Raw genomic sequence first — 12563 nt, forward strand, 5'->3', positions numbered from 1 at the left:
ATTTATGCAATTCAAAGATGAATCTTCTTCTTTGCAGTTCAGTTTTCAAATGTACTTGTTAAACATTTATTTTTATATGAGGATCTGTGTTGCATGTGTACACTATTACTCTTCACTACTATAGCTAATGCTTATTTCATGTACAATTTATTGACTAACTGAACCAGAGTTTGTTTTTTCTTCTTTCTGTCTTTCTTTTTTTTAATCTCTGGATGATTTGATAATGCCTTACTAGTGAAACATGATGAAAGTAAAGCACAAAATGCTTATCACACCCAATCACACTGAGCTCTGCCAAGACATGCTGTTTGGAGAGGAAAATAAAATAATGACATCTGTGTGTTTGCTTTCATGGTATGCCCACTTGTCTGAAATAATTGAAGCACACACTCACACACACACACACACACACCACAGAGTATCTGTTTAACATTAGAACGTATAGAGACAAGTGAGTGGTAATAAAACAATTTGTGCCGTGTCTGCAGCTTGGTCTCATAGTCCACGAACACTTCTTTGGCAATATTCGTCCGTGTGATTGACTTTGATGTGTTATTGGCTTGTGTTTTCTATATTCTCAGGGATGGGATCGTAGCCAGATTTGTAGCCACAGATGGAGGAATCACAAGAGTCTATCCAAGAAGGTACTCTCCCTGCTTTCTTCCCAGTATCACTAGCGTCACTTCTGGCATTCTGAAACCACACTGCGAGCTTTGCCCAAATATCTTGTGGTGTAAATGTGTGAGATGAAAATTGATACGGATTGTAATACTCTTAGGTTGAGCTCTTGTGGCTGCTTTTCTCACCTGCCCCATTGGGTTATTTTCCAGAACATGGGGGATTATACACTCTGAGTTGAACTCCCAGGGCTTGCCAGGCCAGAACAGGACATGGGTCAAATCCACAGATCCAGCAGCCAAATGCAACTCATTTTCCTCAATTGTAGCTACTTTTGTCTGCATGACATTTCAGAGTTCCACTTAGTGCAAATATTATGTTCCAACTGAGGATGAATGCAGATTCCTCCTGACCATAAAACATGAAATACAGTCAGTTATTGTTTTTACTGGATCATACCCTGGTCATATATCAGTTGCTTTGGGTGTGACTCATATTTTTATGACTAACATTTGGATTAATATTTAAATTGCTCAGATAGATCAAGCATATTAGCTCTGTGTTTTATGTCTACAATGGTCCATATGATATATTATGTGACTATATTAACGTTTCTAGCACTGGGGAAGAGTGGGCGGAGAATCCTGAGACATATGAGTCCAGTTTCTACAAGAGGACCCTGGACAATGAAATTTATATTTTCACCGCTCCATCTTTCAACGGTAAGAACTGAATATATGTATGTCTGTGCACTACTTTTTTGTGTGTCTTTGTGTGTATGTTTTTTGGCATTCCTTGCTTTTAATGGAGGGCTGATAGTGGAGAAGCAGACAGGAAACAAGAGAAGAGAGAGAGGGGTATGACTTGCGATAAGGGTCCCAAGCTGGCTTTGAATCAGGGACGTTATAGTTACAGTTATGTTGCATGTACTGTAACAACTTGGCTACTAAGACGCTTCAGTTTAGCATTTCTGTGCACGTGTGCATCTTCAGTGTGGTCTGGCACTGAGCCTATCCTGCTCTCCGTCTTTGGATGTCATCCCAACCCTATTGGCAAAGATCACACTCTCAGGCCTCTGATATCACTCTCTTTATCCTTCTCTTTTTCCCACTGTGTCTTTCAGCACTCATCCCAACCCTCCCTCCTGCCCCATATACTTCCTTTCTTACTTATCTCCACTGATCTCTCTAGCAGACATGTAGACAGGCAAACGTCAGTGTGATGTAGTGGTGCTCACAGCTGCATTTTGACTGGATTAACACATGTACTGGCTTCACAGGCTCCACTCCAGTCACATAAATTACAAGCAGCTAAAAATGTTTGGAATTTCCCACAATGGATAGCAATTATTCCAATTTTAAACTGTGATTCACATTCTGTGCCATGTACTTTTAAACTTGATTTCAGTCAAATTGCCCATGATTACAGTTTCTCATTTTTTTCTCATTTGCAGCAGAGACCAGGGAGCCTGTTTCTGATTCAGGTATTCTAGTGAGCAAAGCAGTGGATCTCACCATAGATGAAATTACACTGAAACCGGCAGGTCAGTCTCGCTAACACCAGATCAATTTGTTTTTGTGATGCAGCTCTTCATTAAAGTTGTACATTTGCCTGTTTTCTGTTTTGTTTGTTTTTTCTGCAGTGGTGGGAGTGAAACTCAATGTCTCATTCTGGATGAACAGTTTCATGAATGCTACACTGAAACTGAATGTAAGTCGCGTTTCTAAAATGGAATGAATGAAGTAAATCTTTAATGTCTGCAACTCTAATTTCTTATTGGTTCCATTTTTTTCTTTTTTAGTGCAAAGATGAGATCTGTGGCTGTTTGAGGAATGACAAGGTACAGTAATGCAATTTCTAAAAATGTTTCAAACAAATGATTCTATCTGATCGGAGTTAAAAATCATGTTGATAAGGCCTTTGCTTACAATGCATTTATGGACTTGAATGAATGATGAATGTATAGTATATCTTTCTTTAATATTGACAGATTATTTTCTTGTATTACATCATTACCAATGCCAACAGAACTTACTGTTCTGTTTATCTTTTCACCCTGCAGTATGTAGACTGTGTGATCCTGGATGATGGGGGATTTCTTCTCATGTCCAATCAGGATGAGTATATTACCCTTGTGAGTTACCATCATCTATTAACTTCACCTCATTCATCATCAGCCCACATAATTAAACATCTGTGGTCACATAGTCAGAAAAGGTGGAATCAAAGACTTTGTCAGCGTTCATATTTCATACTTTTCTCTATGTTCCTATAGATCGAGCTCCTGTAACATTTTTCCACAGGAATCCATCAATCTAATATAGAGGTCAAATAAAAGGCTTATGACGCAGCTAAGTTATGGGTATGGCCTGTTTGCTCTGAGCTGTTTCAAAGCTCCCGTAGGACAGAATACATCTACTGTATGTCTCCAGTAAAGTAAAGCACTAACCACTGGAGGAGGATCAAAAGAGAAGGTTCTGTTGGGTTTAATCAGTCATGGAAACTGAGGTGAAGCGAGTCCCCCGTGTATGATGTCAGCTCTTCTGTTACCTCCACTATTATAGGCTGCAACAAACCCCTGTGTGTCAGTGGTAGGATACACAGTTGGTTTAGAAACATTTTATGTCAGTCAAGACAGGACATCTGCTGTCTTTGATCTATGACACTGCCCTGATGTCTGGTGTACAGTTTATGGTTTGTAAGCATTTGAATAAGTAGCCTCCTATGTATTTTTCATATTTTGTGATACATTTGATGTCCCTTGGGATTGTGCAGCATTTCTCGTCTGTCTTTGTGTTGTCCTAGAACAAAGTATATGTATTGTACACCCTAGCTCTATAATAACTTCCCCAGCCCTTTATCAGGACTCCAAAGGCAGATCCCCTCATTTTTTACATTTCATCTTTGCATATCAGCTCATTAGAAATGTCCATACACTATGTGCGCTCAATCAATTAGAATGAGCTTATTTATCTTTTTGAAGGATGCCTCTGAAAAAGGGAATAAATCATTCAATTGCTCATCCACCTTGTTTTCAGGTACTTGTGAAACTACAGATTGACTTGTTCTGACTGTCATAATTATGTGACTGTGTTATTATGTTTATTTTATTAAGCCCATCTTTAAGTCGGTCTCTTGGCTTAGTGAGCACGACATGTAACATGTTACACTGGAGAAAATCAACACTCTCCACCTAACCAGACTGGAGGTTAAAAAGGCATGGCAGTAGCACTCTTCATGTTCTAAACAAGAGATGAAATAACAGCTACCTGTTTGAAGGGGCCGACTGAATACGGCTGAGCTGAGCACGTAGATGCAAAATTCCAGTGAACTGATCCACAACAATAAACAGCTGAGACTATAGAGATCTGTCATAGAAATGTATATGCCTGCATGTTTTGTTTTACACTGCTTTTGCATTGTGTGTGTGTGTGTGTGTGTGTGTGTGTGTGTGTGTGTGTGTGTGTGTGTGTGAACTTGTCTAGATAGGTCAGTTCTTTGGCGAGGTGGATCCTGTGCTGATGATCAACCTGGTCAACACCTCCCTGTATTCCTTCAATAAGACCTATGACTATCAGTCTGTCTGTGACCCGGAGAAAGACAGCAAGGCTGCAGCGGGACCCCGCTCCGTCTATGTGGTGAGACCTTCATTCTCACAAGTTGTCAGACTTGTCAGACAATGCAGTCACTCTCTGTCTAATAATTACCTGTCACACACTTATGCATTTGCACTTACTCTCTCTTTATTCTGTGTGTTGGTAGGGATGGAAATTGTTCTGAGCCTTTTTGTTCTAAACTTTCTTGGGTGTAGTACAAGTCTATAATAATATGATTTCATGCTATGTTTGCTTTTTGTTTCTGAGTTAATTACGGCAATATAAACTTCACCAAGTAAAAAGATTATTCATAACTAAATGTATCTTTTCTAATTCTACCTGCAATATTTTAGATTGTAAAAACTCTACATCGCTGTCTCTTCCTGTGCTTTTCCAGCCTACAATAGCAGACTTGCTCAGTATTGGCTGGTGGGCCTCCAGTGCTGCATGGTGAGTGTGTGTGTAATGGTTGTTTGTTTTTTGTTCACCTTTTGTGTTTGTGTGTTATAGAGTGGGAGTACATTTGCACTTTAGGGCAGGAGTTTGTATAGGAGTGGGTTTGTATGCTGTCGAGGTATGAAGTTGGCTGGGTCAGTGTGGGACAAAGGCAGTTACACAACATGATACTGCATCACTTTCTGTATTACTGTCCAACAGCAATGTAACCCACTTTAGATTAGAATGATACTTCCCCTGAGATTTACATCATCAGTGACTGTAGCCTTAGACAGATGTGTGTCTGTGGTTAGACAGTGTTTGGTTGCTCACTGTAAATGAATTAAAGATGGTCTATTGAGTCATACATGTGACTCAGTTTGTTTTGTTTTTTTCATTATCCTTGTCTAGGTCAATACTCCAGCAGCTCTTCTTCAGTCTAATGTTCCCTAACCTTCTTGAAGCAGGTGAGCAACAAAAGCTGTGACTGTGTAAAATGCTTATTCCTGTTTGATACATTTTACTCACTCATCCTTTCACATATTTGTCTTCATTAAACCTTTATCTAATTTGCAGTAGAGTCAGCAGATGAGGACATACCAGACGCCATGTTTAAAGAAAGCTGTATCACAGAGCAGACTCAGTACTTCTTTGACAATGATGAAAGATCTTACTCAGGTGTCCTGGACTGTGGAAACTGTTCTAGGTAAGTGTCTTTGTTTATGTAAGTATACTAATCTTTATGTACTCTTATTGCTGTAGTTGTGTGCATTCACACTATAAGTGGGTTGTATTATTAAAGATTTTCCACCTCTTATCTTCTTCCTGGACATACCTCAGTTTAATGGTCTGTGGGGATTGGTAGGGAACAGTGTTAGTTTCCTGGCCTCTCTCTGTGATTTCAGGCAGCTGTTTTCTGATGAGCTCTGATCAGACACAGATTACCTTGATCTGTCAGTGACCGGAATTGTAGAGGGAAGCACAAGAGCTCTTTTATCTGTTTTTTTCTTCATTCGGTCTCTGGCTATACTTCAAACTCACTAATACACACATTCACGGACCACTGCACATTTACTGTGCTCTAACCTCCTTTTGTGTCAATGTGGGCTGTCTGAGGGGGTTAAATATGGCTGTAATTACTGGGTGTTATGAGTCCCACGTGTCTGTTGCTTTACTCCCCAATGTTAACCACTGTAGACACCGAAACTTTCATGGCTACCATAAAAAGCCAATCCCAACAGGAGAGAAGAGGAATGAAAATGTATCTCTGTTATCTTTATGTGTGTGCGTGTGCGTGTGTGTGTGTGTACATATATATATATATATATATATACACACATACATACATACATACATTTATATTATTTACCTTTCAGACTCTATATTTGTTTACATATGTGTGGCCATGTATGATTTCTAGGATGTATCGCGCTGAGAAGCTGCCAAACACCAACCTAGTGTTCCTGATCACTGATGCCAGGGCAACATGTTTGTCGTGTGACCCGAGACCGCTACGACAGGCTGAACAACCCTGTATCCTTTCACTCAACTCGTAAAATCGAACAGAGTTACACTTCCTTTTAGCTCTCCAGCCCTCCATCCATCACCCGTATGACAGCAGAGCTTTAAACTCTGAATACAAGGACACACACCTAAGCAGTTTGCAGTAGGTCCCCCCTGAATGTTCACGGGTGAACAGTAAACCAGATGCACAGCATATGAAAGACTGTCTCACGTTACTCCCGGATTAGATTTCTTTGTTACTGGGCTGCATGCGGCCATCAGGTTGAATTAAGGTTAAGAGGTGTATTTGCGTGTATGTTTTATATATGTGTGTATACGTATTCAGGATATCTGTTTGACAGATGTGTCTTGAAATAAGCTTCCTGCTGGTGTAACAGTAAAGGTGTCATCATCAGAGATCGTCATGGGGTCACCACAGGGACCACTAGTTGCTAATAAGGACTTTCCCGAACTCACACACACACACACACACACACACACACACACACACACACACACAGACAGTTGTTATAGGTCCTTTTGTGGACATTACATACACTTAAATTCATTTCTTGCAGACTTACCCTAACCCTAACCACTTGTCCAAAGATGGTAAGCTGTCCCCAAACTGGTCTTTAGTCTGACATTTGTCCAGAAAGTAGCCTATGGCAGACCCAAATTCAAACACAAGTGTACACATATAAAATACACACGTTACTCTGCCACACACACACACACACATATATTATACGGCTTATTTAATTTTAAGCTCCCTTGGATAAAATAGAAGATCAGCAGATGTCTGAAAAAAATCTGCAGCCAAGGTTGATGAGTTGGAACTTCATAAGGCTTTTTGGCAGTAAAAAATGAGTCAGCCCATGATTTTGTTTTTTATGTTAAAAGTGTTAAATGTGCACTGTTGTAAAATCACATTTTCCTAATAATATCTGTTCAGCTGAAGGTCCAGATCCATGCGAGCTGGCTCAAAACCCCAGATATCGCAAAGAGCCGGATGTGTGTTTTGACAACAATGAAAACGTAAGACACAACCACACACGTGCCTTTGTGCAGAGAATATTGCTGGAAACAGCTCTACTAATGAGGCTTCACAGTTGGGCTCTGTCACATTTCTGTCACATTTTGATCTGTATTGTGCTTTCTGCTATGATTCAAAGTGGTGTTTTCTGCCTGCTCTTTTCAGTTTGATCACTTCATTTATTCACTTTTTGTATTTACTATACTTCTATTTAAATTGATTTAGTTAATTTTGCATGCAATTATCCTTGCATGGTTTGTCTTTCTGTTGCCTTATATAATCATTTACTCATCTGAAATTCTTGTTTTATGATTCTGTATCCCAATGGGTACTGCTCTTGTCCATCCGGGTAGGATGAGCCGTTGTGTCCAATCAGCAGAGGTCCTGCATGGAGCCCCACACCCCTCTTCTTGTTTCTGCTGCTGAGTTCAGGGTTAGTGCGTCCATAAAGCTTATGTAATGTCTGCTGGGTGATATCCGGGTCTTTACCCATTTAATCTATTATACAACTATTCAAGGTCTACCCATCCAGGTACTGTGGACTCTAGACCCTATATAAACCTAAAGATGGTGTGATGGTTATGTGGATCAAAATATGATCGCCCTGGCTACAACTAGAACTCATTCATCTTCCAGGGTGCTGACCTAGAGCAGGAACAATGTAACTCAGAAATGTCAGCGCACAGCAGGAATGTCTAGATTGTATGAATTTATTAGTTCAGTCATACATTGTAGAAATCTGGGAGGGAACACATTTTTCCATGTGATCTTGTTTGGCTCCTTCTCCCCCTCCGTCAGATTCACATGTATGTTTTCAGATAATATGTTTTTAAAATGATTTTTATACATACATACATACAGAAATATAAATAAGTTATAATGTATTTTTTTTAGAAATCACATAATTTGTATTTCATCATCGATCACTGACATTCACGAGAAGCTGTAAAAGCACATACCTGCAACTGATAAAACAAGGAGCCTAAATTGCATTGTTCCCTTACAGATTTGTAATATGTGCGATTGATGTAATATATACTCTAGACATTCCTGGTGTTATGGCTGTTAACACAGACCACTCAACCTGAATAGGTATCTTGCAAATATTTATGCATTATGACCATATACACATATATATGTTCTGTGTTGCATTTACCATTTTGGATTTTTCTTCATGCACATAGAAAAAGTGTGATGGAAATAACCCAGTTGATTGATTAAACCACAAACTGTGACAACAAAATGTTGGGAATGTACGTCATTGTTGCATGTTTATCTCCCTAACAGAATGCTACTTTTTTTGGCATATTTTTTCTCTCTTCTCTCTCTTTATTTTTTTCCCCAACAGATGGAGGGCAGATTAAATCTTGGCAGTAAAAAAAAGTGTTGAATCTGTTCAAAATAGCAGCACCGCCCTTCACTTTTATGCATTATTGTACAGTATTTACCATTGCTAACTGCATCGCCAACTAAACCTAGTTCAGAAATATGGAAGATCACTTGGATGTAGTTTGCTTCAAGCTGAGTAGTCTTTTTGGATTTCAAGGGTTTGTAAGTTAATATGGTTCATGTATAATCCCTCGAAAAAGAGCTAATGGAAGTTCAAGTATTGTACCATTTAAGATAAATCAATGAAACAAAGGAGCAAGGTGGATAAATCACATGTGAGATCATTGCATCACCACCCAACTTTGAACAGTTTATAAGACGTCTAAATATTTGGAAAAAATATTTCCCATATCTTTGTGAACTCAGCCATTCATTGTGTTGTAAAGGCGTAGATCATACACAGAGCAGGTCACTAATTCATGTGGATGTGTGTTTATTTTGTGGAGAGGGTGTGCTGGGAAGCAAAGGGAAGGGGAGGAATGACTGAGGAAGTAGATGAACAGAGTAAAAGTAGGCCGCATCCCTTTTCCCTTTTCCTCTTTCCATCTGTCCCATTACTTTTGGCATAGCTCCTCATAGGAAGACAGACCAGTCCATTTTGTCACTGAGGTAAACAAAGGAACCGCCACATGGCTTTCCTGCCCTTTGAATATAGAAGACCCCCACCTCCTTCTTTTAGGCCTTTGGCATGCACGGATATCCTAAATACTCCCATCAAACACAAAGCAGCCAAGCATAGTATTGCAGGCAGGTGCATGTGCATACACACATGTATGAAATGCAGATGAGGCCTGTAACACCTCTATGGGGCATTTGATATGATGCGTAGTGTTTTACGTATAAGCTATGATTCAGTAGAATAGGATAGGATTCATATGATTCAATACGATAGTGAACTGGTCATTACTGTTATCAGTCGAAGTGTTGATAATGGTGGTAGCCATAGAGCTGCTACTGGAAGTAGGTTAAGAGTTTATTGGCAAACAGTTTATCTAATTTATTGACAACTGATCTGTCCAACAGGAGGATGATTCTGATTGTGGAGGAGGGACCTGCCTAAGCCCATGTCGTTGGTCAATACTTGGGCTCCAACTGCTGCTGCTGTGGCTCATCACAACTTTGCAACATTCATGACCCCTACACACACCCACACACACAAGCACAGACAAACTGATCATCATCTCATTTCACAAGAGTCCAGACGACACCACAGTTATGTCATCCAGGATGTATGCAGAATAACTGCAACGAGACATGTTTTTTCTGATGACAATATCAGCATTTTCATTTTCCAATGCCAAAGGGTGCTCATTCACTTCCTCCTTGTCATTTTCAAAAATAGAGACACAGTTACTGTGCTCAGCTGCACTCATTTCCATGATATACTCCTTAATACTCTCCTATGGTGCAAGAGTAAGAGCTAACCAAACCCTTTAATTCTGCCTCATTTGTTTCTCTGATTTGTTTAGCGGAAGTTGAAGAGTTGTCCCACTATGCCAACTGAATATCATTCAAATACTGTATGTTCACTGACAGCGTTGATTTGTGTAGTTGTCGTTATTGTTTGTTGCTTATTATACTTATTGCGTATGAATCATTATGCTGTTATGATTGTTTATTTCAGAAACCAGTGCAAGTATGGATAATATCCCTTTTTTCTTTCAGTGTTTTTAAATGTACTGAACTTTTTTTTTTTGTACAACTAGCATTTTGTGAGTAGCTAGGTGTTGTATTGTAGCAGCATGTGCTCAGTACCGAGCTAAAGACAACACCAGTATTCTGACACCAAAGCTCCACACAGTACCAAGGACCACAGATACACACACACCTACCACAGAGAATTTGCTGGATAGTTTATTTAAGAAATTCCTCAGATGTGGGTGTGCATCAGTATACAGGTTACAGTGTTCAGTAGATAGATAAATACCATAGATACCTCACTGAGAGTTAAGTGAGGTCAGAGAGCATCCATATAAATTCAATTATATTAGGATATTACAATTTCAAATATGTTTGTACTTGGTCTGACAGCTTTGGTTGTCCTTAATTTGATGCATCAAATTCCCAGTGCCTACATAGTAGCTCAAACAGTCTGTTATTTGAATGAAGAAATGCATCAGAGTTGTATTCTTACCACGCTTCTATGTTAATGCTTGCTGCAGTGTTGATGAGAGAGTGTAGCCCGTGCAGTAACGTGTTGTAATATGGGCCAAATCTGCTGCAGTTGCTCCAATTTATTTGGGCCCAGACAACAAAAGAAACAACCAGTGATTTTGATCATGGGAACGGAATATCATTTTTCTTCATGGTCAAACCAAACCTAAACCAGACTTGAGCTTGTGTTCCAAACGCCTCTCTTTATTAGTCCTGTTTCTGTTCCCCTTTCTGGATCACCAGACTCAGGAGCCAAGATGACTTGTGAATGAGATCAGCATATCAAAATGACTGTTTCTTTGTTTTCTTCTCCTTGCTGTTCTCCTTATGCTTGTTTCCTCTTTGTGTTGCTCTATAAGTGCTGTGAAGCAGACACTGAAGGCTCAGTGTCGAAAACGCTGCAATGTCATGGGATGAGCTTGTTCTGTGTATGAACGCTGTCTATACCAATGGTCGGCATCAGGGCTTGCTGGAGAGAACGTTTTTGAGGTTACACTACTACCAATGATGATTTTGCATAGCCTTACTTTTCCATCAGTCATACAGATCACACAGTGCATGTCTTGTGAGGTTTGATTGCATCTGTTTATTTTAACAATTACAGTTGACTTCTCTCCGCTTCGCCTTTATGGTGACCTGCTGGTGTTGAGTGTTCAGGTTATGCCTGTCTATCAAAGTCGCGTGTTGACTTGTGTTTTACCCCGGGGGTTCCATGTCTATGTGCAGGCATGTGCGTGTTCCCCCGATATCTGATTGTGCTTTAATACTGTACATGAATTACTCTTTTGTGGAACTTGACTAGCCTGAATACATTTTGTATACATTTGTACACTAATACTATTTACTGTATAAAAGAGAAAATGATAGAAAAGAAAAAATGTTTATAATATAGTGTTGATTATTGTGCAAATATAATATATTCACAATAAAAGTGTTGTATTGTTATGACCTGAGCTGCTCCATTTTTATTCTGTCACATCTGGCCAGTTGCTTTGACTCCACTGGGAGAGACCAAAATATATCATCCTTCCTGCGGGAAGAGACGACAGCTGAAAAAGGGAGTAACATCTGCATGTCTGTTTGACTGTGTCTGTGTGTGTCTAATATAACAATATCATAACTTTATATAGCACCTTTTAAAAACGAGTTTTACAAAGTGCTTTGACAGACAAAGCAAAGACAGTACAGTACAAAGCAAAGGCATGCAGCACAGAGAGCAGTAACAAGGCTGACATTAACAAGACAACAGCAGAAGAAAAATTAAAAGACACTAAACCATCACATGAAAGCAAGTCTGAAGAAATGAGTTTTAAGAAGTGAGAAGCAAGCCTTGTTTCCACATGCAGGTCGTTCCAAAGCCGAAGGGCCCTGATGGTAAAAACATGGTCACCTTTAGATTTCAGCCTCGACTTTGGAACAACCAAAAGAGCCTCACCTGAGGATCTAAGGGTGCAGACGAGCTCTTACATAGTCAACATTTGTTATACAGCTTGGAGCCAAATGCAGACGTGCCTTAAAAGTGATCAGTAAAATCTTAAAATTGTTTCTAAAATGAACAGGGACATTGGGCCAGATGAAAGAACATGTTCGTTTTAGTTTTTTTTAATCTGTCATACTTTTTTCGCGAGGTGGAATTTATGAGTGTGCCACGTGGGATTCATCAACACTCGTATCACCAGGAAACAGTTGTAAATGATATTCGTAAACATGATGAATCCCACCTTTCACTCGTAGCCTCACAGAGGTACCAGGACACCCCACATGTCTGTGGGACGGAGGGCTGTGAGAACATAGGGTCTAAATTTGAATAATCTCTTAGAAATGTGGGAACA

The 12563-nt window shown here is 39.6% G+C and overlaps 1 protein-coding gene across 1 annotated transcript in view; it reads left to right on the forward strand.

The window, feature by feature from the left end:
- LOC128358351 (voltage-dependent calcium channel subunit alpha-2/delta-1) overlaps positions 1 to 9729 on the forward strand; it is a 58015-nt gene extending 48286 nt beyond the window's left edge. Inside the window, exons 28-41 of the mRNA XM_053318593.1 lie at positions 582 to 644; positions 1237 to 1340; positions 2072 to 2161; positions 2261 to 2328; positions 2420 to 2458; positions 2681 to 2752; positions 4104 to 4256; positions 4612 to 4664; positions 5061 to 5116; positions 5226 to 5355; positions 6070 to 6182; positions 7108 to 7190; positions 7542 to 7621; positions 9601 to 9729. Coding sequence (XP_053174568.1) covers positions 582 to 644; positions 1237 to 1340; positions 2072 to 2161; positions 2261 to 2328; positions 2420 to 2458; positions 2681 to 2752; positions 4104 to 4256; positions 4612 to 4664; positions 5061 to 5116; positions 5226 to 5355; positions 6070 to 6182; positions 7108 to 7190; positions 7542 to 7621; positions 9601 to 9637 — 1141 coding nt within the window. The 3' untranslated portion in view covers positions 9638 to 9729. The remainder of the gene's footprint in view (positions 1 to 581; positions 645 to 1236; positions 1341 to 2071; positions 2162 to 2260; positions 2329 to 2419; positions 2459 to 2680; positions 2753 to 4103; positions 4257 to 4611; positions 4665 to 5060; positions 5117 to 5225; positions 5356 to 6069; positions 6183 to 7107; positions 7191 to 7541; positions 7622 to 9600) is intronic.
- The last annotated feature ends 2834 nt before the right edge of the window (positions 9730 to 12563 follow it).

The sequence above is a fragment of the Scomber japonicus genome, chromosome 5 (genome assembly GCF_027409825.1).
Source record: "Scomber japonicus isolate fScoJap1 chromosome 5, fScoJap1.pri, whole genome shotgun sequence".
NCBI classification, from domain to species: Eukaryota; Metazoa; Chordata; class Actinopteri; order Scombriformes; family Scombridae; genus Scomber; species Scomber japonicus.